The 15,366-nt window shown below is 52.1% G+C and overlaps 2 protein-coding genes across 6 annotated transcripts in view; one reads left to right on the top strand and one right to left on the bottom strand.

The window, feature by feature from the left end:
- Positions 1-4,056, top strand: part of GPR143 (G protein-coupled receptor 143) — a 29,558-nt gene extending 25,502 nt beyond the window's left edge. The window contains exon 9 of the mRNA XM_052663839.1: positions 3,962-4,056. Coding sequence (XP_052519799.1) covers positions 3,962-4,056 — 95 coding nt within the window. The remainder of the gene's footprint in view (positions 1-3,961) is intronic.
- Positions 4,057-8,947: 4,891 nt separating this feature from the next.
- TBL1X (transducin beta like 1 X-linked) overlaps positions 8,948-15,366 on the bottom strand; it is a 250,083-nt gene continuing 243,664 nt past the window's right edge. For all 5 annotated transcript variants that reach the window (XM_052662903.1, XM_052662906.1, XM_052662905.1 and 2 more), the window contains 3 exons: positions 15,045-15,210; positions 13,303-13,404; positions 8,948-12,350 (listed from right to left, as the gene is read on the bottom strand). In XM_052662903.1, the coding sequence (XP_052518863.1) occupies positions 12,324-12,350; positions 13,303-13,404; positions 15,045-15,210 (295 nt within the window). In that variant the 3' untranslated portion in view covers positions 8,948-12,323. The remainder of the gene's footprint in view (positions 12,351-13,302; positions 13,405-15,044; positions 15,211-15,366) is intronic.

Raw genomic sequence — 15,366 nt, 5'->3', positions numbered from 1 at the left:
GTTGGGGTTGCCAGTTTAGGGCTTTGAGGTGTCAAGGAATCCAAGGACAATGGCCCAGGGCCCAAGAGATGACATGCCTCCCCAAATGGTAGGTCTGCACAGAGCCAGGAAGCTCCCAAGAGCCTGCCTGGACTTGCAAAGCTCACTGCTGGAAGTTGCTAGGAAGGAGGCCCAGCCCTTGGGCACTGTGAGGTCACCAGCAGCTGCACTTCCTGCAAGGACACTCAGGTATTCACACAGCACCGATGCAGAATGAGTACACACCCACCACGGCCTTGTTTGATTTTCTAAGCCCAGACGAGAAGCCCGTGGAAAGTCAGACATGCTGGAAAGCGCTCGGTGCAGACAGCAGACCAGCTCAGCCCAGGCTGGGCTAGGCCTGGGGGGTCAGGGGTCATCTGCAACGGTGCTGGCATCTGAGACTCACAGAGTGGTTGTGGCAAGAAGGGGTCTCCTTTGAGGAGCCCGAGGGGACAGCGAAGGATGCAAGAACTTAGGAGAAACGAAAAACCACAGGATGTGGAGCATGCCCCAAAGTGTCAGGTCACGAGGGTGGGTGCTGAGCTGAGACCTTGATCACGAGCCACTGTGTGACCCTCCAGGCCATGGTCTTTCTGCAAGAACTACAGAAACTGCACACAAGTTCCCACGAGCTCAGGATGTGAGGGTAAACAGTGTGGGGTGACCCTGTGAGAAATCAAAGCCTTTGTGAAGCGCCTCCAGCAGGAATGCGGTTTTGGAACCGGAAGTCGTCTTCCCAGCTGCCTGGTCTCCAGTTGAGCTGTTTCAAATCCTAAAAGATGACACTGTGAAAGTGCTGCAGTCAATATGCCAGCAAATTTGGAAAACTCAGCAATGGTCAAAGGACTGGAAAAGGTCAGAGTTCAGAGTTTTCATTCCAGTCCCAAAGAAAGGCAATGCCAAAGAATGCTCAAACTACCTCACAGGTGCACTCATCTCAAACGCTAGTAAAGTGATGCTTAAAATTCTCCAAGCCAGACTTCAGGAATACTGAACCGTGAACTTCCAGATGTTCAATCTGCCTTTAGAAAAGGCAGAGGAACCAGAGATCAAATTGCCAACATCTGCTGGATCATCAAAAAAGCAAGAGAGTTCCAGAAAAACATCTACTTTTGCTTTATTGACTATGCCAAAGCCTTTAAGCATGTGAGTCATAACAAACTGTGGAAATTTTTTAAAGAGATGGCAATACCAGACCACCTGACCAGCCTCTTGAGAAACCTATATGCAGATAAAGAAGCAACAGTTAGAACTGGACATGGAACAACAGACTGGTTCCAAATTGGGAAAGGAGTACATCAAGGCAGCTGTACATTGTCACCCTGCTTATTTAACTTCTATGCAGAGTACATCATGAGAAACGCTGGGCTGGAAGAAGCACAGGCTGGAATCAAGATTGCCAGGAGAAATATCAATAACCTCAGATACACAGATGACACCACCCTTATGGCAGAAAGCGAAAGTGAACTAAAAAGCCTCTTGATAAAAGTAAAAGAGGAGAGTGAAAAAGTTGGCTTAAAGCTCAACATTCAGAAAACGAAGATCATGGCATCTGGTCCCATCACTTCATGGCAAATAGATGGGGAAACAGTGGAGACTGAGAAACTTTATTTTTTTTTGGCCCCGAAATAACTGCAAATTGGGACTGCAGTCCATGGGGTCACAGAGTTGGACACGGCTGAGCGACTGAACTGAACTGACTGCCTGGCCTCCAGGAGGAGCACGTTTTCCACTCCAGCCAAATGGCTGCTCCCACTCTCTTGACGGGCAACCTGGACTCTCCTGAGATGGGGCTGCAGGGTCCATGCCCGTTGATGTGAGCCTTCCCCCCCTACCCCCGTCTTCTAAATTCCTCTGCTCTCTGGGGGCTCATCACTCTTGGTGTGACCTACTCTGACCTAGAGCCCCCCGGACATATCTTCATCCTGCCTTGGGAGGCCCCTACGAAACCGTGGGGTTTTGTGGGGTGGTCGTGGGGATGCTGCAAGCACACACTTGCTTTTTCTTGGTCGTACTTGTGGCCTCTCCCTGCATCTCAGCCTTCTCCAGGTATTTACACCCCTGAGGCTCTCTCTTCTCTTCCTTGAGTATTCTCCAAAACTCTGCACGTGTTAAATAGGGCTCATTTCTGCCTGTCTTGATACATTAGTGTCTTACTGCTCAGAGGGGCCCGTGTGGCCTTCCCCTGTTTCAAGGCCGCGACCCCACAGGATTTACGCATCTCACATTTGTTTATGGAGCACTTTCTGTGTGTCAGGGGCCACACATACTACGGCGACTAAGAGAGAGAAACGCACTGTCCACTGAGATGCTCCATTCTAGCGGCAGAGACAGAATGAAAATCACAAAGAACTGAAGGACGTCCCTGGTGGTCCCTGGGGAAGAATCCACTTGCCAGTGCCAGGGACATGGGTTCGATCCCTGGGCCAGGAAGATTTCTCATGCTGCGGGGCAACTAAGCCCAGGCAGCATAAGTACTGAGCAGCAAGTACTATGAAGGACTCCAGCGGTTCCTTGGTGGTCCCTGGTGCTGTGACAGACCCTTGGTGGTCTGGTGGTTAAGAATTAGCTTTGCGATGCAAGGAACACCGGTCTGATCCCTGATCCAAGAAGACCCCACATGCTACGGGGCAAGAAAGCCTGTGTGCCACCAACTACTCGGCCTGTGAGCCACAAATACTGAAACCCGTGCTCTGCAACAGCAGAAGCCACCACAATGAGAAAGCTGCTTACCGCAACTAGAGAAAGCCCACGCAGAGCAGCAAAGGCCCAGCACAGCTACAAACAAACGATTTAAAATAATGCACTTGAAGCACAAGCGACTCAAGGAAAAAAAAAAAAATGCTGGACGTCATCGAAATTAAACAAGTTAAAAAAAGAAAGGAAAAAGGAAGTGCTGTGAACAATGGCATATCTGTAGAGGGCAGGAGACTGGTTTCAGCAAGGTGTCCAGGACACCTCTTTGAGAATGAAGTGACATTCGAGTTGAGACCTGAGTACAGTGTGGGAGTGAGCCACAAGAACATCAGGAGAGCTTCATAGGCAGAAAAGGGGACATGCAAAGGCCTTGTGGCAGGACTGAGCTTGGGTGTAAAGAAGCCTGTGCCTGAAGTTTGTGAGCGAGCGGAGGGTCATGACGGGAACAGGCTGCAGCCGTCCGTAGGGTGTATAGGTTGAGAGAATTTGGGATTTGGAGGTTTTCAGCAAGGGCAGTCACCTGCCTCACACACAGCTGAAAAGGCCACCCTTCCCTATGTCTTCCATGGCTCACTCCTGACACACACATACACACACACCCTAGAACCTGGCACAACAGCAGGCAAGCCTGGGTACTTCTGCCCGAGAGAATAATCCTCACATCTGTTCCCACAGAATCCAGAGGAAGGTGTGTCATTGGGATGGATTAAACAGGCCTCTAGGAGTACAGTTTTGGCAAGTCATGCCTGGCTTTGATTCCACTGATTGCTCCCTACACCCTTCCCCCTCCTCCAACCACATGGCATCATCCAAGAAAAGGCCACTCTCAGTTTTAGCAAGAGAAGGCCTCCGGGCACCTCCTGGAATTGTGCAAAAGTGGTGGCCGGGTGACCCTCCTAGCATCACAGAGCGCTGAGATAGCGGGACCCCTGATTTAGCGCAAGTCCCAGGGCCCCGGAGCTGCAGGGGGTCAGCAGGCCTGGTTTCCATTTGCTCTGCAGCACCCACAGGGTTTGGCTGAGAGTGTCTCAAGGCAAGGGAGCGGGGTGGGTATAGTCATGACATCAATCAGGTTGCCGGAGATGATTCTGTAGGGCTTGCTCTGCCCTTTGGGATGCTTTAATCCCACGTAGGTGGACGTATTGTGTATTTTTCTTTTTTCTCTTTTTAATACGGCCGTGCAAGTTGTAAAAGGCATTCCGGACATTGACACCAACCCGTGACAGTCTTTCCTCCTCCCCAGGTTCCGACGGCAGCACCATCGAAATCCACATCGCAAGCGGGTCCCGCGGCGGAAAGGCGGCGGACTCTCTTCTGAAAGTCCGAGGAGACCCGTAGAGAGGACGAGACAGGGGGGTCTGGACCCTGTGTGTGTTTACAGACGCGAGGGTTCTCATCCCTTACGACGGTACTCTTGCCCCGCAGTCAGCACACTGCGGGGTGTAGCGTGCCCCGCCACTGGATCTTCCTGCCATCCCAGTTAAGAGCATGTTCCCTGGTAGCCTCTGTGTGATGCAGAGGCCCACCGCGAGCCTGTGCTTGGGAAGGAAAGGCAGATTCCCTTGTAGACCAGCAGCTTGTCCGAGTCTCTGTGGACATTCGTTTCTCTAATTTGGCTGTAATCTCAACGCCAGATCCAGCTCCTGGGAAGAGTTAATAAATAACAATAATTTAAAAAAAGTAGTTGTGTCCGAGCTCCCAGCCTGACTTGGGGTCTGTCTGAATAACACCTCTAAGCGAATGCTCTTGTTTAAGATAAGTGATGTTGCAGGGACCGGTGACGCACCTGGGAGCAAGTTCCTCATCCACCACTAGGGGGCAGAGGAGGGCAGGCTTGGACCTCCAGGTTAGCCTTCGCTGGGTCCTCAGCTGTGTTGAGCGGCGGTGATGCAGTCTGAGGGAGGCTTCCGTTCAGTGGCTCAGCCAGGTCGGATTCTTTGCGACCCCATGGACTGCAGCACGCCAGGCCTCCCTGTCCATCACCAGCTCCCGGAGCTTGCTCAAAGGCATGTCTATCCAGCCGGTGATGCCATCCAACCATCTCATCTTCTGTCGTCACCTTCTCCACCTGCCCTCAATCTTTCCCAGCATCAGGGTCTTTTCCAAGGAGTCAGTTCTTCGCATCACGTGGACAAAGTATTGGAGCTTCAGTACCAGTCCTTCCAATGAACACCCAGGACTGATCTCCTTTAGGATGGACTGGTTGGATCTCCTTGCAGTCCAAGGGACTCTTAAGAGTCTTCTCCAACACCACAGTTCAAAAGCATCAATTCTTCGGCACTCAGCCTTCTTTATGGTCCAACTCTTACATCCACACATGACTATGGGAAAAACCATAGCTTTGATTATATGGGCTTAGGACCTGACTCTGCTCAGATCATTGCCTACATTTCCATCTTTCCATAATTTTACATATATAATAATATATGGATGGATGGGAGAGTTGGACTGTGAAGAAAGCTGAGTGCCGAAGAATTGATGCTTTTGAACTGTGGTGTTGGAGAAGACGCTTGAGAGTCCCTTGAACTGCAAGGAGATCCAACCAGTCCATTCTGAAGGAGATCAGCCCTGGGATTTCTTTGGAGGGAATGATGCTGAAGCTGAAACTCCAGTACTTTGGCCACCTCATGCGAAGAGTTGACTCATTGGAAAAGACTTTGATGCTGGGAGGGATTGGGGGCAGGAGAAGCAGGGGATGACAGAGGATGAGATGGCTGGATGGCATCACTGACTCGATGGACGTGAGTCTGGGTGAACTCTGGGAGTTGGTGATGGACAGGGAGGCCTGGCGTGCTGCGATTCATGGGGTCACACAGAGTTGGACATGACTGAGCAACTGAACTGAACTGAGTAATATAAAGCTGTCCTTTGGTATCCATGAGAGGTTTGTTCTGGGACCCCTACGGATACCAAAATCCACGGATGCCCTCCACACCTGCATAGTCTGCCGTCACGGGGCAATGTGGAAGACTGTCTGTTTACAGACTTCACGTATTATAAACATACATGTGTATATACGTATTTGGAGACAAAAATATTGGACACACTACACCCAGGAGACACAAGCCACCTAGGTAAGTCTATGGCACCAGCACACACCGTTTCCTCAGTTCTTCTGTGTGACCCTTATTCACTTCAAGACTAGGACTCTTGTCTCACACTGGAAAAGCTGCTTCTGGATTTGTGCTTTTGGAGTCGTAGGGCCACAGATGGGATTCAGGGCATCCCACAACCGTGACCGTGGTACCCCAGGGCCGCACGCTCCTAAAACTGCACTTGTTATTACATCACAGCCACCTTGACCCAAACTGTCCAGCAGCAGTAAAAAGGACTTTTGAGCCTTTCTGGGTTTTTAACCTCTGTGTCGATATCCTGTCTGCCCCAATCATCAGAGAAGCCCCGAAACCTCTTCTCTGAGGGTTCCTCCTGCCGAGCAAGACACAGCCCCAACCCCACTCTAGAGCAAAGATGCTAGCTGCTGGCTTCCCCAGGCTCCCTTTCAGCTAGAGTGTGTCTGACGTGGCTGATGAGACTCGTGCCCCAAGTCAATGTTGGAAACTGATGCGCAAGGCAATGCTCTGTGCAGAAGCAATGCCGGGGAGGGGTTGGCAGCTGGCATGTCTGCTTTGGAAGGCAGCCTGGGTGAGACCCTAGGGGCCAGCCCAGCATCTGGCATCGAGCTGTGAGCAGCTCCCCAGTGCTGTGTGTGTTACCTGCATGGGCCTGATTCGGTGCCTGGCTCAAGCCAGTTCTATCTGCACCGCCCACAACACCCGGGATACCCCAGAGCTGCTCAATATACTCCTCAGCCATTCTTTCTGGCTTACGTTAACCAGAGTCCAGTGGCCCAGCTGGTAAAGAATCTGCCTGCAATGCAGAAGACCTGGGTTCGATCCCTGGGTCGGGAAGATCCCCTGGAGAAGGGAATTGCTACCCACTCCAGTATTCTTGCCTGGAGAATTCCATGGACAGAGGAGCCTGGCGGGCTACACACAGTCCATGGGGTAGCAGAGTCAGACATGACTTTAGCAACTAACAGTTTCACTTTCAGTTCAGTTCAGTCACTCAGTCTTGTCCGACTCTTTGCCACCCCACGGACCGCAGCACACCAGGCCTCCCTGTCCATCATTAACTCCCGGAGTTTACTCAAACTCACATCCACTGACATGAGTTTCACTTAGTTGCTCAGTCGTGTCTGACTCTTTGCAACCCCAGGAGCACACCAGGCCTCCCTGTCCATCACCAACTCCCAGGGTCCACCCAAACCCATATCCATTGAGTCTGTGATGCCATCAAACCATCTCATCTTCTTTCTCCTCCTGCCCTCAATCTTTCCCATCATCAGGGTCTTTTCAAATGAGCCAGCTCTTTGCATCAGGTGGCCAAAGTATTGGAGTTTCAGCTTCAACATCAGTCCTTTCAGTGAATACCCAAGACTGATCTCCTTGCAGTCCAAGGGACTCTCAAGTCTTCTCCAACACCACAGTTCAAAAGCATCAATTCCTCGGTGCTCAGCTTTCTTTACAGTCCAACTCTCACATCCATACATGACCACTGGAAAAACCATAGCCTTGGAAAGTGTTTAAATGAGCCTACTCACTGGCCTATGGCAAAGATTCCCTACCTCCTCATTCACAATCATAGTTTGGGTGGAGTTTCTCTCAGCAACTCGCCTCAAGCTTAAGTGTTTCCCTTTATAGGAGCTCCCATGCTCCAGAGTATTATTAACTTCAAGGTTCAGGTAACACTTTTAACAGTCCCTGCCTGCCCCCACCCCTGTGGAGTGTCCCTCCCCTCGACTTCCCATGCCGCTCTGCGTGTGGACCTGTATCTTAACTTTGCTTACCTTGCACGTGGATGAAGACACTTTGCAGAAAAAGGGAGCCAGGCTGGGGAAAAAACAACAAAAATTCCACCCAATTCTGAGTCTTTCGTAAAGGTCCCTATGTGGTGCCCATGCCTTCCCATGCATGTAGACTAGTGATTTGCAGGCTCCCAACACCAACAGTGACCAATACCAGTGCCCACAGGTGCACAGAACCCTCGCCGTGAGTATGAACACCTCGAAGACCTTTTAGGAACATCACCCAGATGTGGGCCCCTAAAAAAAGCCAAAAAAGTTCTCTGCTCCGTGAGTGGAAACTCAGATTCCCAAAACAAACTGGGGAAGGGGGGGGTGGTTCTCAACGGACAAATATTTTTAGAATCACTGCAGCAGAGGGTTCCATAGAGATTAAAGCTAGGTAAAAGCTTGGGCAATCTGGTCTCAACCCAGTTTCCGTCATAGCTCGGAGACCTCCTTGAAGCTGTGCCCGAGCTACCAGCGTGTTGCTTCAGCTATGGAAGCCCGAGTTCCAACACACTCATTTACTGGTGGTTAAGTCCTGCCTTGCGACGTGCACTCTGGGGGGTTCGGGACATGGGTCACCCCAGGCCCTTCAGCAGCAGGGCTCGGGAGTGCTCAGAGATTCACCCCAGATCCGCCATGTGAAAGCACTGGCAAGGCTTACAAAAAAAAGAGAACCTGGGGCAACACTGGGGTAGAAGCAACAGCCCAGGTCTGGCGTGACTCCCACGCAGGGTCAGCTTGTGGCTGGAGGACACGGGGCTCTTTGGGGTGGCTCACATGCACGGCCAAATGCAGCCCGTCTGGCTGTCTCTGTGTCAGCTCCCCGCTGCCTATCACCAGGGGAACATCGCTTCAAAGCGACCACGTCACTTCTGTTTACTGATCACAGTGGCATAAAGGGAACCGGTCACCATCTGCATGTGTCTGTCTGCACCGACACTGGCATCCCTGACTTTAGGTTCTTCTAACTCATTACTCATCCTGGAACTCAAAACTGCCAGCGACCCAAGCCTGCAGACAGGAGAACATCCATCTGCTTTTCGACTTTTCTAAAACCGCCAGCCTGAAACAAAGTAAGGAGAAGGAAACTAGTCACCAAAAAAAAAAAAAAAAAGGGCACGCTCGCCTTTCACATCAGAATGCATCTGCAGTCTCTCTGGTCTCTTCATCTGGTTTACAACCAACCGGTTGTAAAAGCAGCCCCGGCCCCTGCCCATTTCTCCAGGAGAAAAAAAAAGAGCTTGGGGACTTGAGGCAGCAGAGTTAGGTTAGCGCGGGACCCCCGGAGATGCCGCGCCAGACGAACAAGAAAGCACATGCGGAAAGTTCTCTATCAAAATAGAGCAATTTATTCAAGACAACCGAATATGGTCTGTTGATTCTTTCTTGGAACAAATGAGCCATCTCTCTCTCTCTCACACACGCACACACACGCACACACACACGGTGATTCTCTTTCTGGGAGCACGTGAGGGTGGAGGTTGCGGTGGGGGATAGGTGGAGAGAACGAAACGGGGTTGGGGGGAGGGGGCCCGTGTGGATGGAACAGAAGCTGGAAGATGTGGACAGAAGGACATCTGGCTGTACGTCTGACACAGACAATAAAAACCGCAGAAGCCAGACATTCACAAACCTCAGGGAGCGGCGGGAGGGAAACACTCTGCATTGGATGGGAAACACGATCGGAAAAACAAAACAAAACAAAAAAGTGGGCTGAAAGGTTAAAAAAAAACAAAGAAAAAAAAGAAAAAAACAAAAACAAAACACGGAACAAAGTAGACCCTTACTCCCGACAAAGTGCACTTCACTTGGCTCCGAGATGTCTTTTCAGAAAGACTAAGTGAATGAACATCGCGGTTCTGTAGCCGTCGAGTGGGATCGGACGCGCTTCCCCAGGTGTGCGTGCGCACGCGCACGGAGGACGATTCCGGAGTTTTTTCTGCGCGTTACTCTCTGCTTTCAGCACCAAGGTCCCATCTGCGCACTGAGGACTGCGAAGCGCTCTACACGACGTCTAAGACCCGCTTGCACGGACGGAGCGATGCACCCACCGCGCACTGGCAGAGGGTGTAGCGGGCGTGACTCAGGGCAGGCATGGTTTCCAGGGGCGCCGGCTGCCTCCTCTTCGCGGTCCCCACCCCGGGGGCTTCTTCCCGCTGGTACATGGGCAGTTCTGCCTTCCTCAGCAGCGTCAGGTCGTCGCCAGGCCCAGTATCCAGTCCTTGGCCTTACAGCCCCCGTGGCTCCAACCTGGCAACTTCCAGCCTGGTACAGGTTTACCAGGAGGCCCCCATCAATACCTGGGAGACCCTGCATACCGACCGCCCCGTGACGATCCTCTCGTGAGCCTTTCATACCAAATCCCACCTTCACCACCCTCCAGCAGCATTTGGCTCATCAAACGTAAACCGCGTCTGGAACCCAGACAGCTGATGCTGTGTGGACAGCGACAGGTTTTCACTCCGGGAGGGGCCCAGATGGTGTTCAACTAGACCTCTGCAAATTGCATCTCAAACTTAAATCATTTTGGGGAGTGGGGGGAGCAGTGATTATCCGTGGACCCCCGAGGGCGTCTGCTATCTTCAAAGGTGGGAGTGGAGACTCCAATAGAACACTGACCTTCTTAAAGGTTAAACGTTTAGATATAGCAGAGCCTGAAGAACACACCCAACCTGTGCAGAGTGCCTTTTGGTCTTCTGCTATCAGAGGGGTTTGAAAAACTCTCAGATCCACGGAGATAATGAGCTGAGAGAGATGAATGCACTCTGGCTTTGGGGCTGCTCCTGGGACAATCCAGCTTCTGCACAAAGGCCTAGCCATGCCTTACCGTTGGCTTTTGGTGCATGGACAGATACCACCAATCTCCGAATACCATCCAGGCCGGTTGCTGGAACACAAAAGGGCTGCAACCTACCCACTGCCAGCCCCACCCCGGGTGGAAGATGGATAAGCCCAGAGGCCCTGCTGCTAATTTACAAGCTGGGTGGGCATGGGGTCATGACATTAAAAGTACAAAGATCACTTGATCCAAGGGAAAGGAAAACTCCCCTAGGGACACACAAAGCCATGTTTTAGTATTTTTTTTTTTTTTTTTTTAAAAACAGTAAAAAGATTCATTGCTTAAAAAAAAAAGGACAATTTCTCCTGACCTACTGCCAGAGGAAGCAAATTGTGAAGATGGCCTGTGAACTGACGCCCTACCTCTGTTAATTCACCCTCAGGACTGAAAACCTCTCCCCGATCACTTGTGTCACTGTGAGACCCAGTGAGATCCCGGAGGCCCCTCCAGTTGGTCAGCCCTGGAGGGACTTGGCCGAGCTGCTCCTGGTTTGGAGGGGGGAGTCCCCCCACAGGTGGCCCCTAGTCTTAAACGAGGTGGCATTGGTGTTGTGGAGTGGGGTGGTTCCGACGGCCCCCTTTCAGTGATGCTGGTTCTGGGAACGCTTCTTGGGTTTGAGGGCACTCTCTTGTCCACTGTTTCGGTCCGATGCAACCGGAAAAAAGAAACGCCCAGGTCTTCCTGGAGCAGAAAAGGGGTTGGGGTCTTCCTCTCCAGCCGCATAGACCAGCCCCAAAGCTGACCCCAGAGCTCTCCACCCAGAGTCCCCTCACTGCCTTCCACCAAGCTCAAAGTGAAGGGACCCCTCTACCGTCTCTTCCTAAAGGTTTCTTTTTTTCTTGTTGTTAAATATGAATCACACAAAGCTCTCGTGTCTGAACGGCCATTTTACGATTTTAAAATTGTTTTAACATAAAAAATATCTTTTTTTCTTCTCCAAAAATACTCTGGGCTCTTTCTCTTATAAGTCACTTTTTTTTCTTCTTCCCCCTCCTGTAAAAAGTCCCCCTTGCCCTGCCTTCTTACATAAAGCACTTACTATGCAAGGAAAGTGCCCTTGAGACTGGAAAATGGGAGGCGACTATGAGGGAGGGGGAGGGGGATGGGGGAGGGAGAAGGGGAGGTGGAAGATGCAGGCAGAAAGCTGTCATCAGAGACTCACCACATCCGAGAGAGGGGCTGTCTCTCTGGTGGGTGGAACAACAGCAAAGAAGCAAGACACCCAGTAACAGTTTCCACCTTGGACCCAAGGCCTGGCCCGCCTCCCCCACCCTTCCACCCCACCCACCAAGACGACAGGATTCCAGCCCACAGAAAAACCACGGGGACAAAGGTTCTAGAAAATAGAAACTGTTGGGATTACAAAGGTACCCATTTCATCCATACAAACTGGTCTTTCGAACGTCCTTGTGAGAGTTTTAACTGTAGTGTCCAAATTTTTTTGGGGGGGGAGCCCAACCCATTGACGGGAGGAGTTTTTCCTCCCCTTTTGGTTTATCACAGCATTTTTTCTTCTCTTCGTTTTGGCACAGGCTTTCCCGTTTTTTCATTCCTCTCAATCATCGGAGCCTGTTCTGGATGGAAACCAATCCATGCGCCAAGTCAAGCTGGCGGCTTCGCGCTCCCCTGGGGCTGGACGTTCCGGGTGGAAACCATTCCTTTTCCCCCCCTTTGATAGGACTTGCGTGTGTGTTTTCCATTTTAAACTTCTCAGTGACGGTTATGAAAAAGGAAAAAGAAAAAATAGAGACTCCTATGGCCAGGGATGACGTGGTCTCAAAGGACACTCCCTAAGGTCAGGCTGGTGCTGTTTTGGAGCTGACGGAATTGTGTCTGAATAGTGCTATGACCCCACACATCCACTGCTGGTCCGCTAGAATTCTCTTCTCATGCCTATAATACTTTTTCTGTGTGTGTTTACTTTCGCAGATCTAACACGCACACCTGAAAGGAGAGAGAAAAGCACCTGTTATCTTGAGAGGCAACACAAGATGCCCTTAAGAGCTCAGGACAGCACGTGGCCTGTGGACCAAATCCGGCCCACCGCCCACTTGTTTATAAATAAAGTTTTATTCGCACACAGTCCAGAGGGTTCAATCAGACCGGCTCTAGCGGACAGCGGAGTGTCTAAACATCATTAGCAACCAACCCCAGGCCACGGCCGTCGATGGGTGTAACAGACCAGACCCCTACACAGTGGAGCAAATGCCAACTGAAGCCTTAGCACACATCTAGTGGGGGGTGGTGGGGCACAGGCTGACAGCCAGCCAGCCAGCACCCTGCCCTACATCTCAGGGCAATTCCAAGTGCAGAAAGCTAGACACCTCAGGGGACCACACAAGGTTACTGGGACCCAGGAGACCTGCTGAATGGAAAGTTGGGCCTTCATCATCAGAGGGTCCGGGTGGGAGCGCAAAGGTTGAAGCCAAGGGTGGACCAAGTTGCTCAGCCTCAGCATCTGTGATGTGGGGGTCACTCCTCTGCTGTGGGGGGTAGGTCCCAAGCACCCTAAGACTTCCAGTAGCAGCCCTGGTTTCCACACCAGGTGCCAACATCTCCCCACCCACCACCCCCCAAAAGCACTAACAACCCAAATGCCTCCAGACACCTCCAATGTCTCCAGGGGTGTAATCGATGCAGCTGAGAACCACCAATTCCGCCGGGAAAAAAAACACACATCATTCAGGAAGCGAGAAGAGCCGTCTGCTCCCAGAGCACTGCCCAGCCCAGATGCTTCCTTCACCAACAAGTGTCTCTGAGGCCCATCACGGCCCTGGGAGTACGCCCACGTGGGTCTCAGGGGTCTGGACTGTTCTTGACCCCACCCTCCCCAAACCCTCCCACCTCCCTGCACCGCCCCCTCTCCTGCCTGGGGAAACCCCAGGGTGCTGCTTACGGAGCCGTCTGACGCACTGGCGCCCACTTTGTCACCCCGGGCATTCCAGCACACCTCAAAGATGCCCCCGGTGCCTCGGTAGCTGTGGACGAGACTTCCGCTCTGCAAAGCAAGGGCGTCGTCACTCAAGAGGCAAAACACTGGTGAGGCCACCCCATCCCACCCCACCTGGGGATGTCAGCCCAGAAGCTTCCAAAGACACAGATGCTAATAGAACTTTCAGTTAAAGGGGCTCTGGCAGCTGCAGGAACATGTGACTCAGAACTACGGCCATAGGGTTGGGGCAGGGGGTACCTAAATGACCCTTGGCTGCCCACCAAGAGAGACAGCCTCTACGGTTTCTGCCCGAGCTAACGCCTCCCGGGAGAAGGAGAAAGTCAGCAAGATCGGATATGTGGTTATATTTCAACCAGGCTTCCGTCTCACTGAGTGTTCAAGGGAGCCTCAGAATGACTCAAGAGAGTTTTATGATTTAGTGGGGGAAAAAAAGGATGCAAAATGTGGGAAGCTGCTATATATGTACAGCACAGGGACCTCAGCTCGGTGCTCTGCCGTTATCTGGAGGCTTGAAGACGGGTCGGGAGAGGGAGGTTCAAGAGGGAGGGGACATTTATTTACTTATGGCTGATTCCGTTGCTGTACAGCAGAAATCAGCTGTAAAAAAAAAAGCAATTATCCTCTGATTTAAAAACAAACGAACAAAAAAAGGGTGGGTAAAATGATTTGCTGAGCTGCTGATGGCAGAACCCGGCTAATGATGGCAATTTTTTTGAAAGTCAAGCATCCTCCTGTGATGCAAGTTCGATCCCTCGGTCAGGAAGATGCCCCTGGAGAAGGGAATGGCTACCCTAACCACCATTTTTGCCTGGAGAATCCCATGGACAGAGGAGCCTGGCAGGCTACGTAATATAAGTCCATGAGGTTGCAAGAGTCGGACACCACTGAGCAGCTAAGCACACACATGGGCGGCCGTCAGCCTGGTTCCACGTTAGGGCCACTGTTGCATCTCGTTTGCCAAGAAGGCACGATTGTGTGAGGCGGCCGCAGAGGAGGAGCCCGAGGTCTCAGTAGGCTGCAGCCTCGGCCACAGGCTGGCTAACGTGGCGTCCATTACTACCTCCCTTGAGAAAGCATGTTCATCAGTGTCTGCCTGGCCTCAGGGCACACCAAGGGGGTGGCAGATTGAAAAAAGGCCACTTCATCCATCCTGGGACCACACACAATGTCTGCTGCTGTCAATGTAAGGCAGTGGGTGCCAGGTTTCCTGCCAAGGACTCAGAAAAAAAATAACCCAAGTCCCTGGCAGGGGCGACCCAGCATCCACAAAGAGCCCGGGGCAGATGGCGCTGGGTGGGCTTCTGACCCTCTGGGGAACCGGGGATGTGTCTAGTCCGTGTCTGAGGCAAGGTGTTCCTGAGTGCAAACTCAGGTTCTGTGGTCACCAAGAAAGTGAAATCAAAGTGTCAGTTACTCAGTCGGTCCGACTCTTGGCGACCCTACGGACTGTAGCCCACCAGACTCCTCTGTCCATGGGATTCTCCAGGCTACAACACTGGAGTGGGTTGCCATTCCCTTCTCCAGGAGAATCTTCCCAACCCAGGGATCGAACCCGGGTCTCCCGCAATGCAGGTGGATTCTTTACCGTCTGAGCCACCAGGGAAGCCCACGGGTCACTGAGAACTTGACTGTACTGGGTGTGGGGCTGGGGAGGGACCCAGGCGGTGGGAATGCAGGGGGTTTACCTGAGTGTTCCAGATGTGCACACACTTGTCGAAGGAGCCGCTGGCCAAGTACTTCCCGTCGGGGCTGAAGGCCACGCTGTACACGGGTTCCTGGTGCTTGGTGAGTGTGTGGATGCACACGCCCCGCTCGACGTCCCAGAGTCGGACGGTAGAATCGAATGAGGCGCTGGAAAGACACAGAGAAGGTCACCGTGGACGCCCGTGGGTTCAAAAAAGGTCACCAGAGCTGTCGGCAGGTTCCTGCTGGTCTCCCGAGGACGCCGCTCTCACAGTGGGACTGACTTTCCTTACATTTCAGAGACCGTAAGCGAGTACCTCTTTC

The sequence above is a fragment of the Budorcas taxicolor genome, chromosome X (assembly GCF_023091745.1).
Source record: "Budorcas taxicolor isolate Tak-1 chromosome X, Takin1.1, whole genome shotgun sequence".
In the NCBI taxonomy this organism is placed as follows: domain Eukaryota; kingdom Metazoa; phylum Chordata; class Mammalia; order Artiodactyla; family Bovidae; genus Budorcas; species Budorcas taxicolor.
The sequence above is the reverse complement of the archived record's forward strand: the minus strand, read 5'-3'. Positions and strand labels throughout refer to the sequence as shown.